Raw genomic sequence first — 16,872 nt, 5'->3', positions numbered from 1 at the left:
ACATTTCCATTCAACATTTTTGATATTATATCACACAATCTTAATTTGTTATGGAACAAGTTAACAAAGTAAATAAAACATCTCCTTTAACTCCTATCAAGCTTTTAACTTTTTAATTCACCTTAACAACAAAGTAAAATAAAGAATGACTATCAAACTCATTTTTTCTGTGAAGAAACTAGCTGCATCATTTGGCTATGGTCACACGATGAATAAAGGTCAGAACTTAGATCCCAGGACTCTTAAATTCCTTTCCATGACATACTTGCCCATCATGAGAGAGATAAGATTCTTACAAAACCACATGGAATGGTGAGGCACAGTAAGTATAACAAGACTAATACCACATGCAGTAGAAATTATATGAGAAAATATTTGTTAAATGTTAACCCCAGGTGTTTTACTTTAGTAATCATAATAGCTAAAACAAAGAACATCCACCTTGAATAGCACTCACATGTTGAGAAGGGAGACTGTTCATCTGGTCACTGCCCTGCTGTACCACAACGGTCTCAGTATTATCAGTTTCCAATTTCTTCCCAGATACATATTTTTCTGCTTCTGTAGTCTCTCTCTTTAAAGTTGCTCTTGCTAAGTTTGGTTTTGGTCTTTTGAATCGACTTCTCACAAAAGGTGCTGGTTTAACTTCAAGTGGCTTCTGCTCTTGAGGAAGAGATTTGCTTTTGGAAAAAAGATTATTGAACGTTAGAGTTGAAGGGGCAACAAGAACAGAGTCTTAGGACAACTTGAGAAATTGGCAGGAAATATTAAATCTAATTTTTTTAAAGATTTTATTTATTTATTTGACAGAGAGATAGCAAGAGCAGGAACACAAGCAGGGGGAGTGGGAGAGAGAGAAGCAGGCTTCCTGCCAAGCAGGGAGCCCAATGTGGGGCTTGATCCCAGGACCCTGGGATCATGACCTGAGCCGAAGGCAGATGCTTAACGAATGAGCCACCTAGGTGCCCCTGATTCTTAACAGGAAAAACAAACTGGACTATTTGGTAGATCCCAAAATATATGAGGAGTACAAATGAAGTATAAGCCTATCATCTGTGCAAAGAGGAAATACGGGTTCTCACAACCATATTAACTTAGGAGTATGTGTTACATACAATTCTGCTGTTAGTAATTCTCTCAATCTACTGTCACAACGACCTCAAAATTCTCTTCCAAACATCCCAAAGCTTAAAATCTGTAACACTATGCTATAAATGATATGTCTCGAAACCTTACTGATAATCTGATAATATAACTTTAGATGCTTTGTCTTGGGTGCACGGGTGGCTCAGTCAGTTGAGCGTCTACCTTTGTCTCAGGTCATGAGCCCAGGGTCCTGGGATCAAGCCCCACATCGGGCTCCCTGCTCAGCGGGGGGCCTGTTTCTCCCTCTTCTTACCCTCTCCCTGATCTTGCTCACTCTCTAATAAATAAAAATCTTTAAAAAAAAATTTTTTTAAAAATAGATGCTTTGTCTTTAAAAGCACATAGACCAATATACTTGTACCTTAAATTAGTATCTGAAAACTGCTCTGGAACATCTGAAGATAGCATCCCCCGGTCTTCTGTTTTATCAGGTTCAGAAGTCTGCAAAGAAGTCTTCAAACAACTCAAGTGACCTGACAGTTCCTTTTCAGAATTTCTTTTTTCTTCTTCAGGTGTATGCACCATGGATAGTACTTCACTGCTAACGTTCTGGAGGAATAGTCACAGGAAATCAACCACAGTAAATCAGCACAAATGGATAATGTCACAACTGTGTGAACTTCAAGTAACTAGAAACTTTTGGGTTTTTTAAAGATTTTATTTTTAGGTCATCTGTACACCCAACGTGCAGCTCAAACCTACAACCCCAAGATCAAGAGTCACATGGTTAAAAAAAAAAAAAAAAAAGTCACATGATCCCCCAACTGAGCCAGCCAAGCAACCCCACTGGAAATATTTTATAAATTTTAGGGGCACCTGGGTAGCTCAGTCACCTGGGCATCCAACTCTCGATTTTAGCTCAGGTCATGATTTCGGGGATATGAGATCACGCCCCACACTGGGCTTTGTGCTGACCATGGAGCATGCCTTAGATTCTTTCACTCTCTCCCTCTGCCCCTACACCATTTGCACTCTCTCTCACTGTCTTTCTAAAATAAAATAAGGGCGCCTGGGTGGCTCAGTTGGTTAAGCGACTGCCTTCGGCTCAGGTCATGATCCTGGAGTCCCGGGATCGAGTCCCACATCGGGCTCCCTGCTCAGCAGGGAGTCTGCTTCTCCCTCTGACCCTCTTCCCTCTTGTACTCTCTGTCTCTCATTCTCTCTCTCAAATAAATAAAACTTTAAAAAATAAATAAATAAAATAAAATAAAATAAAATAAAACTTAAAAATTTAAAAACAAAAAAAAAAGAAAATTTAAAAGTGGAGTGGAGGTGGGGGGCACCTGGATGGCTCAGTCAGTTAAGCATCTGACTCTTGGTTTCAGCTCATGATCTCAGGGTTTTAAGATTGAGCCCTATGTCGAGCTCCATGCTCAGTGCAGAGTGTGCTTGGGATTGTCTCTCTCCCTCTGCCCCTCCCACTCACTCTCTCTAAATAAATAATCTAAAAAATAAAAAAGTAAAAATAAAAGTGGAGTGGGACAGGAAATAAAAACTGAGAGAGACATTTGGTCAAAAGAAATAATTCTAATGCATGTTATACTAGAGTTACCATTAATTCAGTCCAATTCCCTACACTCCTTTAGCTAAGAGTACCTTCAAACTGACACTAAGAATGGTAACTTAATACACAATTAAATATTTTTTAAGTTTTTTTTTTAAAGTGCATAGTTTCTATAAGGTCCTAAAACAATTTAGGGCTGCAAAAGACTTTAAGCTTTTAGAGATTTTAAATGTTGTGGGATTTAAGAGCAATAATCATGGCTTTTATTCTGATAATTTTTCTCTGAAAAAGTGTTCAAAAACAGTTTTTCTAAAGAACAGAAAAAGACATACTTTGGTATTTAGTGAAGGCATAGTGCTGCAGCAACTACTACTGCTCTGCATTAAATCTGTGTCCGTTTGTCTTGAGGTCCTAGTCTCTGCTCCATTTTTCCTTAGAGAAATATCTATTTTTCCAGTTTTTTCCACATCTGCAGCCATTTCTTCAGGGGCATTAATCTCTTCTGATCTGCTTTTCTTCAGGGAAATGTCTCCTCCAGTTTCTTTTGATTCCGCCTCTGTTTCTTCAGTAGCAGTCGTCTTTCCTGATACCTCTTCCATCAAGGAAAGGTCTCTTTTTCCAGTTTCTTTCAAATCAATCTCCCTTTCCCCCATGGCACTGATACCCACTAGTACCTTTTCTCTCAGGGAAGTTCCTTTTTCAATTTCTTTCCAATCTGTCTCCATTTCACCTTGAGTCTCGACCTGTGGGGCCTTTCCTTCTGTGCCTATTTCTCTTCTTTCAGTTTTTTCCAAATGTGTTTCTCTGTCCTCAGTAGCATCAACCATCTCTGGTACATTTTCCCTTACAGAAACCTCACTTCCAGTTTCTTCTAAACCTGTTTCTACTTCATCTGTAGTGCTGACCTCCAGGGCATTTTCCTGTAGGGATATTTCTCTTCTTCCAGTTTCTTCCAAATCTGTCACTCTTTCCTCAGTGACATCAGACACCTCTGATATAGTGTCCCTTGGGGAAACCTCTCTTCCAGTTTCTTCCAAATCTGTCACTCTTTCCTCAGTGACATCAGACACCTCTGATATAGTGTCCCTTGGGGAAACCTCTCTTCCAGTTTCTTCCAAATCTGTCACACTTTCCTCAATGACATCAGACACCTCTGATATAGTGTCCTTTGGAGAAACCTCTCTTCCAGTTTCTTTCAAATCTGTCTCCATATCCACAGTGTTGTCCCTCATTTCTGGTATCTTCTCTCTGGGAGAGTTGTCTCTTTCAGTTTTTTTTAAATATGACTCCATTTCCTTAGTAGTATTAGCCTCCACTAATATACTCTCCCTTGGTAAGGTTTCTTCCACTCTCGTAATTTCTCCCAAAGGCGCTGTGAATTGCCCAGATGTAACAATCTCCTCTGACACCGCTTCCTTTGAGAAAATTTCTCTTCTTCTAGCTCCTCTTCCTATATTTGGCTTTGGTTTCTGAAATCGAGTCTTCAGAACTGGGACTTTATTATCCTCTTGAATACTATATATTAAAAAAAAATACACATTTTAAAGCATACTGCCAGCTGAAGAAAGGATGGTTGAGAAAATACTACTGAAAGATGAGGAATTCTCAAATAAAAAAATAAAAAATTAAGAAAGCCTCAGGTATCTCTGGGTAAAACCTAAAAATTAAAGGAGAGGGAAAAAAAAAAAACCATGTTTTGAAATTACAAATTTTTAAAATAAATATATCTAATCACAGAGAGACATGGATAAAGAGAAATCTATCAACAAGGTCAAGTAGAGTAGTAGTCAAATGGCTCTGAACAGTCTCTAATTGTCATCCACACAATCCTTCCCAAATACTGGCTAAGGGTCTCCAGTCCTCTGCATTGAAGTTAGACCAATTTATGTCTACTATTCCTACCTCCTGGCACCTCCTATCTTTTATCCAGACATATGCCTTGCGATAAGAGGTAAACAACACATTTATGTGGCCAGATTTGACCAGAATCTAAAATAGCCAGATTGAAGTATGATCTGAACAAGAAAGCGTAAGAAAGGCCAGACTTCAAATGTAAAGATTGATAAAATACAAGTAATAGTTGAAACTACGTAGTAATGCACACAAGTCCACTATTCTGTTCTCACTACTTCTGTGTACACTGAATATTTCCAAAGGAAAAACATTTTCCAAAGTATACTAATAATTCCATCGATTTTGTTTGGTACCCTCCAGAGGGGAAATAACAAAAGAAAGAGCCACATGTGGCTAGGAGAAGTACTGGGTTTCTATATATGGGTTTTATAAAAAATTTATGTGAACCTTAAATAAAGGTCATATGTGGATCAATCTAATCCCAAAGAAGCAAAGAGAAGAAAATAAGTTTCATTTCACATTTGGACAGAGACATTTAATCTAACATGTATGTTAATTCAGGTCTAATTTATGATGAGTACATCAACTCATCAAATCACGAGTAACTGAGAAATTAACATGAAAGTTATGACATAAGGATGCCTGGGTGGCTCAGTCGATAAGCATCTGCCTTCGGCTCAGGTCATGATCCCAGGGTCCTGGGATTGAGCCCCCAGGCGGGCGCCCTGCTCTGTGGGAAGCCTGCTTCTCCCTCTCCCACTCCCCCTGCTTGTGTTCCCTCTCACTGTGTCTCTGTCAAATAAATAAATAAAATCTTTAAAAAAAAAGAAAGCTATGACATAAATTGTCCCAAAAAGTGAAGTTATGTTGTGAATATTATGTAATTTGATACACAAATATTAATCTGATTTGCTTTCGAAAAATTGATTAAACATTTCTAAAACTTTATACAAAATTCAAAGATCACATAACCATTAAGATGATGCTTACCTTACACATTCATTAACGTTCATTTGAAAAAAATTATCTTCTTTCTCAGATTGTAATGTGATGTCTTCAAAGTCAAAATTTTTACATGACTGATCTTCTACTTGTTCAGGACTCTTAACAACAAACACATTTTTAAGGTTTCACAATGAAACACTCATTTATAAAAAATTGCATTGAAAATTTTCTCCAATTTGAGTACAGGGAAAATGGTAAACATTTCAAAATTATAAAATTATAGTCAAAGGACACTTTTTTTAGTGTTATTTAAATATCTTTAAAAATTTCACAAGCTACACCTTCTACCTTATCTCAAAGCCCCCATTCTTTTCCTCTTATCAGAAAGCAAGTTACAGCGCTTCAGTTTCGTCTATTAGAATTATTCCCAGGGGTCTGTCTTCTGATTAGTATCATTACAGTACAGACCTTGAGAATTATAAAAGAAATTCAAATCTAACTATGATCTGAACTCTTACCCTTATCACAAAGACTAGTTATTATGTAAATAACCTAAAACTCATCATCTTTGTTCTTGGAATTCTATTTTAGTAGGAAGCTTTTAACATTTTACTGTGTTTAAGCCAGAGTTAAAATTCACATATCTAGCTCTATTTTCAAAAAGGAAGCATAATTCAAATACCTAAATGATGGGGAGGGGGAGGCAAGTCAAACCCGAAGTAATAAGATCAAAGCAGATGCTCCATTATGTAAATGCCCAAAATCTAGATTGCTGAGAGTTAAATGGCTTTACAAGTAGCAAAGCTGCTGGCTCTGAGATTTTGGCTTTAAATTTAATATACAATGAACACAACTGTACAGTCATGCCATTTATAGAGGGAGGTAAAAGAAGGCTTAAGTACTTGTTTAACAAAAAAAATGGCAAGAATCAGAGTACTTACATCTCTAGTAATACAGGATTGACTTTCATTCTTTTTTACATTAGCCTCAATTTTTTCCTGTGATGCAAGAATTTCTTTTCTTTCAGCAGCTTTTCCTACATTTGGCTTTGGCCTTTGCAATCGACCCCTCATTAGTCGTGCTGGTCTGACAGCCTTCGCTTGATCATCTTCCTGCAGACCAGTTTTTTCACTAGAACTACAAAAGAATAGAATTATGGTTATTCTGAAGTCACATGTTTATTTTCAGTATTCTCTTCTCCAAGGTATGAATAAGTAAACCATTTGAAATATAAAAATAATTACAAGTGTCCTCAAATACATCATCAAAGATACTCTTGTTTCTACACCTTAACGCTTTCGGACAGACATAATCCTGGAACCCTAACTATAAAAATCATTTCATCACAAAACTGGAAAAAAATCTATATTTGACAGACACTTAATACCATTCTCCACTAAGAATACTAGTTTGTAACGTACACCTCCAGGGCACTAGACAAAGATTATGGCATAAATGTACAGTCCAGAATCCAATGGTTCAAATTAGTATTAGAATAAGATCTACTCTGAATCTGCATTCCCAGGGAAATATTACCTTTTGAAACCTGCTATACATAAAATTATCCAGAAATATGTATCTTAACAATTAATCTAACAAGACTTTGTTAAAATCCTGTTAGTAAGTTAAGGAAGAAATTTAACTGCGAACCCAATGGATCCATATCATAATTTATTTCTCCAGTAGCATAAAGATCACTACTGAAATGTTTCAACACACCTACAGTTAAGAGAAGACTTAAGTACACTTAACGGAAATAAAATTCAGACATTATCAAGTACAGAACTTATTAGAGTCATTCTTAAAAGCTACTACTTTTATTCTACTTCCTAAATACTTACGTAGATACAGTCTCAGCTTCTGGGTTCTCTCTCTCTGTATTCCCCATTCCAGAAACGTCCAATGTATTCACTTTATCCTTTTCCATATGATTCTATAAATTCAATTTTTTACATTTTATTGACTTAACATAAAAAAGTCCAAACTTCGTTTAAATAAATGGAAATTAAAACAATGACATTTTTTGTTCTTCTAAGAATTTTATAAATCATCAATGCAGCTGTGAACATTATAAAACATATAATCCCATCTATTAACTGACAGGAACAAAAATTGGTACATCCTTTCTGGAAAGCCTTTTGCCAATATGAAATCAAGAGCCTAAAAAATGTTCATACTCAGGGCACTTAGGTAGCTCAGTTGGTTAAGCATCTGCCTTCAGCTGGGGTCATGATCTCGGGGTCCTGGGATCAAGCCCCATGTTGAGCTCCCTGCTCAGAGGAGAGTCTCCCTTTCCCTCTGCCCCTTCCCCCCCACCGCTTGTGCACGCTCCCTCTCTCTCCCTGTCAAATAAATAAAATCTATTTAAAAAGTGTTCATACTGGGGACACCTGGGTGGCTCAGTCATTAAGCGTCTGCCTTTGGCTCAGGTCATGATCCCAGGGTCCTGGGATCAAGCCCCGCATCGGGCTCCCCACTCGGCGGGAAGCCTGCTTGCTTCTCCCTCTCCCACTCCCCCTGCTTGTGTTCCCTCTCTCACTGTGTCTCTCTCTGTCAAATAAATAAATAAAATATAAAAAAAAAAGTTCATACTGTAATACCACTTCTAAGACTCTAAGTAAATATTTAGACAAAGTACAAGAATGTTTACTAGAACATTATATAAAATGCCAAACACTGCGAACAGACAAAATATCCAATAATGAGTAAATGGTTAAATTCAGTTATACCCACTGACAGAATATTATGAAGTCACTAAAGACCATGTTTTCAAAGGATATTTAATAATATGGAAAAATATTTAAGAAATGTTAAGAACCAAAGAAAGATACAAAACTGAATTAATACTACTAAATTCCGTAATAGGAAAAGCTGGAAGGATATATGCTAAAAGGTTAGTTGCAGCTGGATAATGAAATCACAAGTAATTTTTGCCTTAATTTTTACAATACTCTGTAGCTTCCCAATTTTGTCAAATTTTACAAGACTATAATAATATGATTGTATTACAAGAGTATAATAAAAAATATTTAACATAAGAGGGAAAAAAGCTAACACTTTAAAGTATATTTGAGCAAAAATAAAAAATTTATAATAATATAATGCCAGCAGAGATATACAAAAACAGGAACATTCATTTAATACCTGTAGCAGTGTAAATAAATTTTTTTTGACTGTCATTTGACAATGCATAACAAAAGCCAAGAAATATTTAAAATACTCTGACTCATTAATCTCACCTCCTGTGGAAATTTATCCTCTGCTTTTTTCCTTAAGAAAGGGCTACTTACAAAACCATTTGCTTTTATTCATGAGAGTTTAAAAAAATGGAAACAATTTAAATGTCTACCATTAGAAAAATGCTTAGGTAAATTAATAATATGTTAACCTGATGCAGCTATTAAAAAGATAAACCCCAAGAAAAGGTTAATGAGTAGTTTCAGAGAAAAAAGTTTTAAATATTATGTATGTTATGATTAAAACCTACAAAAATGTTTTCATACATAAAAAGAAAAACAAAGATTATGAAGGATGGGAATATGTCTGTTTGCAGAAAGGACTAAGGATATAATTTGATGGAAAACTGGTTAAAAATATTTTGAATACAAAATTTATATAAGTAGGGGCGCCTGGGTGGCTCAGTCGTTAAGCATCTGCCTTCGGCTCAGGTCGTGATCCTGGGGTCCTGGGATCAAGCCCAGCGTCGGGCTCTGTCGGGCTCCCGGCTCAAGCGGGGAGCCTGCTTCTCCCTCACCCTCTGCTGCTCCCCCTGCTTATGCCCTCTCACTTTCTTTCAAATAGATAAATAAAATCTTTTAAAAAAATTATTTTAATTTTTAAAAATTTAGGTAAGTAAACAAAAGAGATTTTTTTACTACTATGTCTGAAATGATATGTCCTAGGTTCTAAAGGCACAAACAGGAGACAAGACACATTTAATATTCATGTGTTCTTGTATCTTTGTTTTAGTATCAATTACATTATCATGTAGTTACAAACTAAACAATTTATTCCCAACTACTTAGGAAAAATTTTTGTAATTTTTTTCTTTTTTTTTTTTTTTAAAGATTTTATTTATTTATTTGAGAGAGAGCCTGAGAGAGAGAGCACATGAGAGGGGCAAGGGTCAGAGGGAGAAGCAGACTCCCTGCTCAGCAGGGAACCCAACACGGGACTCGATCCCGGGACTCCAGGATCATGACCTGAGCCGAAGGCAGTCGCTTAACCAACTGAGCCACCCAGGCGCCCTGTAATTTTATTTTCTATAAAGTGTCTTACTCCGTACCTTTTCAACTGAAGTTTCTGCATGTAAACTCTTGCTCTCCGCATCTGTTTTACCTTGTGAAAGAACAGGTTTCTTCCCAACTGCCCTTGATAAATTGGGTTTAGGTCTCTGTAGTTGTCTTCTTCCCATCAGTTTAACATTTCTTGACTGATCAGTTTCCCTAGAAAATGAATTATTTATTTTTTATTTTTTTAATGAACATTATTTAAATCGCACCAACATGGAGACACAGTCAAATAAAATTCTGAAAAATTCCTTAAAAATCCACTCAGAGGCAGAAAAGTCCTTTAGGTTTACTTAGAGTAAGAGTAGCAAAGAGAACGGAAAAACAAGAGCCATGAGGCAGTAACTTATTTTACCAGATGCTAAAAAGAAACTATTCAGCATCAATAATTAAAACACTGGTACTGATAATGTGAATAAACAGATAAATGAAACACAAAAGAAAACTTAGAAGATGACTTTAAAACACATGAAAGTAGTATATAAAAAAGGCAGCATTTCAAAACAGCGAGGATGAAATACAGAATAATGTACTGTTACAAATAATATCAAAGCAATGGTGATGTGAAAACTAACACTGGTGACTAAAATAAAATTAGCTCCATTCCTTGCACTACTCATAATATGTTCCAATGCATCAGAGTTAATAAAGCCACACAGTAAACATGGATGAATTCTTTTATAACCTTGAGTTGGGGTAAGCCTTCATAAAGTTTAACTAAGAATTCAGGAGCCATAAAAGAAAAACAAAATTGAGAAATATAACTACATAAAAATCAAAAACTTCTACACGACTAACTCAGAAGTCAAACTACCAAGAAAGCATGTTTTCCACATCAAAAAACAAGGCTAATCTCCCTAAAATAAAAAGAGCTCCTACAAACAGTAGCATCAAAAACTCATTTTAAAAATGGACAAAGAGGGGCGCCTGAGTGGCTCAGTAGGTTGAGTGCCTGTCGCCAGCTCACGCCAGATCAAGCCCCACATGAGGCTGCTTCTCCCTCTCCTACTCCCCGTGCCTGTGCTCTGTCAAATAAATAAATAAAATCTTAAAAAAAAAAAAGGACAAAGAATATGAACTTTAAAAAACAAAATAAAAATAGGTTTTAAAAAAAGCACAAATTAAGGGGGGGAGGGAGATGTGTGCACCTGTGCAAGCAAGCACAAATGTAACATTAGGAATTATAGAATCTAAGGGGAATTATATACAAATGTTCACGGTTCTATTCTTTTGACTTTTCCTTAGGTTAGAAAATTTTAAAATAAAAAACTCAATAAAAACAAAGCATTACACACCCCTGCCTAAAAAGGAAGAGTGGGGGGGCGCCTGGGTGGCTCGGTCGGTTAAGCGTCTGCCTTCGGTTCAGGTCATGATCCCAGGGTCCTGGGATCGAGCCCCGCATCGGGCTCCTTGCTCAGCGGGAGGCCTGCTTCTCCCTCTCCCTCTGCCTGCCTCTCTGCCTACTTGTTCTCTCTATCTCTCTGCCAAATAAATAAAAATCTTTAAAAAAATAAAATAAAATAAAATAAAATAAAAAGGAAGAGTGGGATGGAGAGAGTATACGGAAGTATTATTTTTTAATCTATCAAGACCAGCATAAATCCTAGTTTGATAAACACCATTTTCTGTTAAGGGAGACATTTCTTACAATGTTGGTGGGAATGTAAACTAGTATAACTCCTATGAAGAACACTTTGGAAGTATCTCTCAAAATTCTAAATGTGTATATGTGTATACACACACACATATATACATTGCAGCAAGCAATTCCATTCTGAATACTCACCCAACAAATACAGATGACCTTTGAACAACACAAGTTTAAGCTGTGTAATTCCACCTATACACAGATTTTTCTCAATACAGTACTGTAAATGTATTTTCTCATTATTATTTTAAGGCACTTTGTTTCTCTAGCTTACTTTAATTGTAAGATTACAATATATAATACATATAACATAAAAATATGTGTTAATCAACCAATTACATCATCAGGCTTCCGATCAACAGTAGACTATTAGTAGTTAAGTTTTGGAAGAGTCAAAGTTATTTGTGGATTTTCAACTGCAAAGGGGTCAGCATCCCTAACCACTGTGTTGTTCCTAAGGGTCCACTGTACTTACATACAGTCAAAGGATAAAAGTTAAAAGATTTTAAGCACTGTTTGAAAAAATAACCTATATAGCCATCAGTTGGGCTTTGATAATATAAACTCTAATCCACCTATACACCAGGACACTACGAAGTGCCCACTTCAGCAGCACATGTACACCAGAACACTACATACTATGCAGCTACTCAAAAATAATAAGGAAGATCTTTATGCAAAGATATCAAAATATAAAACCAAAAAATTGCAAAATGGTGTCTCACACATACACTATCATTAGGATTTTAAGAGGAGTAAAAAAATATAAAGAACATACATTTGTATTAGTTTTAAAGTACTTTTTTTAAATCTCTGAAAGAATAGCAGAAATAAATTACACAAGTTACTTAGAGTGAATGTGGACATGGAAGGAGGGGTATTTCACTCTATATCTTTTTATACTTCTAGATGTTTGAGCCGTAAGACCATATTGCCTATTCCAAAGACTAAATTTTTATTTAAAAAAAAAAAAGTTTCATTCTCTGTGTGACTGTGCTTTACTGAAAATAAGTTTAAGAATTCATAAACTAAACAGCCTTTAAGCCTGTATGAGGAGTTTAGGAGGGACCCAAAAAAGAAGTCTGAATTTCTGAGCTATCTCTCTTCAAAGGCAGATTCTTGTAGTGCTTTTATTCTGTTTTTAGTGCAAATGTTAATCAGTATCTGCACACTAGAAAACATAATTTCTTTAAAGTCATCAATATCAAAAATCTACTACTTTGAAAAATTACTCAAGCCAAGTAAAAGTATCTAACAGCAAATGTTTAGGCTTCCAAATTATTTTAGGATTTCAGCATAAGTCACCATTGTACATAAAATTCCTATCATGGTTATCTATTAAATATGAAAGAGAATCTTTCTGTAATGAAATATAAAGTGATAAGCCTTTATGTCACAACCAGACCATAGTACAATTATATATTAAATGGTGTACCGTCCCTTTCTAGTCCCTAAAGAAAGCAACATTATCATTTCTTAAATAAGAAACCATCACAATTTTGAAAGTAAATTTTAAAATCCTACCATGTAAAATACTTACAATGATTTATTTTTTAGGTCAACACTGCCTTCTTCTGTACAACTACTTTCAACATTATTCACTTCACACAGTGAGGTAATGCCAGCTTCTGATAAAGGCAAATCTGAAGGGCTTGATTCTGAAGCTTCAGTTGCTAGTGAGGTTGCAGCACCTTGTTGATCACTAAGCAAATGAAAACACATCAGGAGGAAAAGAATTCTTGGTAATACATGTTTTATAATAACTACTTAAAATATTTTTTAACATATAAAACCAGTTGGAAAATGATACTTCATATTTTGGAATTATCAATATAAATATCTTGGCTTTTCTATGATCCTTCTTATACCATGTTGTTAAAAGCTGTATCTTTAGGGGCGCCTGGGTGGCTCGGTTGGTTAGGCTTCCAACTCTTGATTTCAGCTCAGGTCATGATCTCAGGATGGTGAGATCAAGCCCCAAGTTGGGCTCCACAATGAGCGTGGAGGCTGCTTAAGATTCTTAACTATAAGGAACAATCTGAGGGTTGCTGGAGGGGAAGAGGATGAGGTGTAATGGGATGATGGGCATTAAGGAGTGCACTTGACGTAATGAGCACTGGGTGTTATGTGCAAGTGATGAATCACTAAAATCTACCCCTGAAACTAATACTATATGTTAACTAACGTGAATTTATTATTCTTTTTAAAGATTTTATTTATTTATTTGACAGAGAGACACAGCGAGAGAGGGAACACAAGCAGGGGGAGTGGGAGAGGGAGAAGCAGGCTCCCCTCTGAGCAGGGAGCCCGGTGTGGGGCTCGATCCCAAGATCCTGGGACCATGACCTGTGCCGATGGCAGACGCTTAACGACTGAGCCACCCAGGCGCCCCAACTAACGTGAATTTAAATAAAACCTTAAAAAAAAAAGATGCTTTCTACAAAAAAAAATTCTCTCTTCCCCTCCCTCTGCCCCTCTCGCCCCACTCGCACACAATTCCTCTCTCTCAAAACCAAACAAACAACAAAAAAAATTGTACCTACAGAGAAAGAGTAGCCACAAATTAACAGGCACAGGAAAACACTCAAGAAGTCAAAATGAAAAATTCTTCATTACATGGGGTTGACAAATCTATGTGTAAAATCAGAGCAATATTTAGGAATAATCTCTCATTAAAATCTTATACAGGCAGGCCCTGCTTTGCATGGTACTCTGTTAACCAAAAGTTTTATAAATCCAAGGACACAGTGCCAATATGCATAAGCTACAGTTAGCACTGTATGCCAAGAGAAGACCACCGTATTATGAAATATCCCAACTAATAATACCATAAATGATGGCCATGTACTAACTGGCACACAGAATGAACACATATGACTTTAACTAGATCTTGTTTTTCCCCTCATTTTTTCTAGTGGGTGTTTGTCTTTTCCCAACTAATCAATAAGAGCTCTTTATATATTATTTTTTGGTTAGATAATACACCTAAAACCTCCCAAACAGTAACATGCCTTTCACATTCTTTATGAAACCTTTTGTCAAAAGAAATAGTTATGTTTACTGCAGTCAAATTCATCAATTGTATCTTTTTAAAGTTTTGCTTTTTACATCTTAAGAAATCCTCAACATCACAAAGGTATTTCCAAACACTTTCTTCTAAAAGTTTTCAAGATTTGCTTTATACATGATTTATTGATTTATTTATTTATTTATTTATTTATCAGAGAAAGAGAGGGAGCACACACAAGCAGGGGGAGTGGCAGGCAAAGGGAGAAGCAGGCTCCCTGCTGAGCAAGGAGTCCAATGCAGGACTTGATCCTCGGACCCTGGGATCATGACCTGGGCCAAAGGTAGACACTTAACCGACTGAGCCACCCAGCGTCCCTGTAGCCTTTAATCTATCAGAAATTTTGCATAGAGGGTGAAATAAGGATCTAATACTATCTAATATTAGATAGATCTACCCATCTAATGAATATTTAATTCAATCTTCACCCACTAATTTCTAATGCTACCTTTGCTATTTATCAGATTCCTAAATTTTTCCCCCTAGGCTCTATATTCAGTTCTGCTGAGTCAATCTGTCTCTGTGCCAGTAACACACTAATTACTCTAGCTTAAAGTATTAATATATTTCCTCCCCAGAAATGTTGTTTTTCAAATTGTCTTTACCACTCATGACCCTTTGCTCTTGTGTAATTAATAATTTTAGAATCGGCTCACTGTTTTACAAAACCAGTTAGGATCTTAACAGTCATTACAGGGTTGTTTTTCCCCTAAAAATGCCATAGTACCTTTTATGTGTAGTTTATGAAATTAGTTGTATCTCTGAAGTCACAATTTAAATTCTGTCACCTAGCAAATTAAGGACCCAAGGTCCATGGGCTCAGCTTCAAAGAAACTATTAATCTTCCAAATTATCTGAACAAACTAGCACAAATAGACAAGTGGGACAGTATCAAACTAAAAAGCTTCGGCACAGCAAAGGAAATAATCAACAAGGTCAAATAACAACCTATGGAATGGGAGAAAATATTTGTAAACCATATATCTGACACAAGCTTAATATCCAAAATATAAAAGGAATGCCTATAATTCAATTAAAATAACCTAATTAAAAAATATGAAAAGGAAATGAATAGACATTTCTCCAAAGAAGACATACAAACAGCCAATAAGTATATGTAAAGAGCCTCAATATCACTAATCAGGGAAATGCGGATCAAAACCACAATGAAGTATATCATATCTCAGGATGTCTGAATAACCATTTTCAAAACAAAGAAAAAAGAAAATAATAAGTGTTGGTGAGCATATGGAAAACTGGTATCTTTGTGCACTGCTGATGGGAAGATAAAATAGCACAGCCACTGTGAAGAACAGTGGGGAGGCTCCTCAAAAAGTTAAAAATAGAGGGGTGCCTGGCTGGCCCATTCAGTAAAGCATGTGACTCTTGATCTCAGAGTTGTGAGTTTAAGCCCCACATTGGGGGTAGATTACCTAAAAAAAAAATTAAATGTAAAAAAATATTAACATCACTATCATATGATTCAGCATTCCCTCTTCTGGGTATTTTTCTGTAAGAAATGGAAACAGGACCTCAAAGAGATATCTACACTCCAATGTTTATTTAAAATAGCCAAGAGAGGGGTGCCTGGGTGGCTCAGTCATTAAGCGTCTGCCTTCGGCTCAGGTCACGGACCCGGGGTCCTGGGATCAAGCCCCACATCAGGCTCCCTGTTCAGCGGGAAGCCTGCTTCTCCCTCTCCCACTCTCCCTGCTTTGTGTTCCCTCTCTCGCTGTGTTCTCTCTGTCAAATAAATAAATCTTTAAAACAAAAAAAAACTAAACAGCCTAAATGTTCACTGAGAGATGAATGAATAAAGAAAATGTGATATATGCACACAATGGACTAGTATTTGGCCATTAAAAAAAAGGAAATACTGTCAAATGCTGCAACACAGATGAAACCTGAAAACATGATAGGTGAAACAAGCCAGTCAGGCGCCTGGGTGGCTCAGCTGGTTAAGCGTCCCACTCCTGATTTCGGCTCAGGTCATGATCTCAGGGTTGTGAGATCGAGCCTTGTGTCGGGCTCCATCCTGAGAGTGGAGCCTGCTTGGGATTCTCTGTCCCTCTCTCTCTCTGCCCCTACCCTGCCCCCCCCACCCTCGAGCCTGCTCTCTCCCCTTACCAAAAAAAAAGAAAAAAGAAACCCATGCAAACATTAACCACAAGACAGCTGTAGCAAAGTAATCATCAGAACAAAGAGAAATATCAGAATGATACACACAAATGATAAAAGAGAGATTTCACCAAGATACAACAATTCTAGATATGCATGCACCTAACGAACTTCAAAAGACATGAAGAAAAACAAATAGAACTGAAAAGAGTAACAGGCAAGTTCACAATTGCAGTTGGAGACTTCACACTCCCCTCTCACCTCAGTAACTGATAGAAGATGTAAACAAAGTCAGTAAAGG

At 36.6% G+C, this 16,872-nt stretch overlaps 1 protein-coding gene and 1 long non-coding RNA gene across 4 annotated transcripts in view; one reads left to right on the top strand and one right to left on the bottom strand.

The window, feature by feature from the left end:
- Positions 1 to 13,035, top strand: part of LOC113929132 — a 64,755-nt gene extending 51,720 nt beyond the window's left edge. The window contains exon 3 of the long non-coding RNA XR_003522110.2: positions 12,944 to 13,035. This is a non-coding gene — a long non-coding RNA (uncharacterized LOC113929132). The remainder of the gene's footprint in view (positions 1 to 12,943) is intronic.
- Positions 1 to 16,872, bottom strand: part of BDP1 (B double prime 1, subunit of RNA polymerase III transcription initiation factor IIIB) — a 91,745-nt gene that overhangs the window by 45,878 nt on the left and 28,995 nt on the right. For all 3 annotated transcript variants that reach the window (XM_027605793.2, XM_027605796.2, XM_027605797.2), the window contains 8 exons: positions 12,927 to 13,088; positions 9,735 to 9,894; positions 7,291 to 7,382; positions 6,391 to 6,586; positions 5,495 to 5,607; positions 2,983 to 4,165; positions 1,508 to 1,695; positions 458 to 680 (listed from right to left, as the gene is read on the bottom strand). In XM_027605793.2, the coding sequence (XP_027461594.2) occupies positions 458 to 680; positions 1,508 to 1,695; positions 2,983 to 4,165; positions 5,495 to 5,607; positions 6,391 to 6,586; positions 7,291 to 7,382; positions 9,735 to 9,894; positions 12,927 to 13,088 (2,317 nt within the window). The remainder of the gene's footprint in view (positions 1 to 457; positions 681 to 1,507; positions 1,696 to 2,982; positions 4,166 to 5,494; positions 5,608 to 6,390; positions 6,587 to 7,290; positions 7,383 to 9,734; positions 9,895 to 12,926; positions 13,089 to 16,872) is intronic.

The sequence above is a fragment of the Zalophus californianus genome, chromosome 5 (assembly GCF_009762305.2).
Source record: "Zalophus californianus isolate mZalCal1 chromosome 5, mZalCal1.pri.v2, whole genome shotgun sequence".
NCBI classification, from domain to species: domain Eukaryota; kingdom Metazoa; phylum Chordata; class Mammalia; order Carnivora; family Otariidae; genus Zalophus; species Zalophus californianus.
Note: the sequence above shows the minus strand (reverse complement) of the source record. Positions and strands in the feature narration are given on the sequence as shown.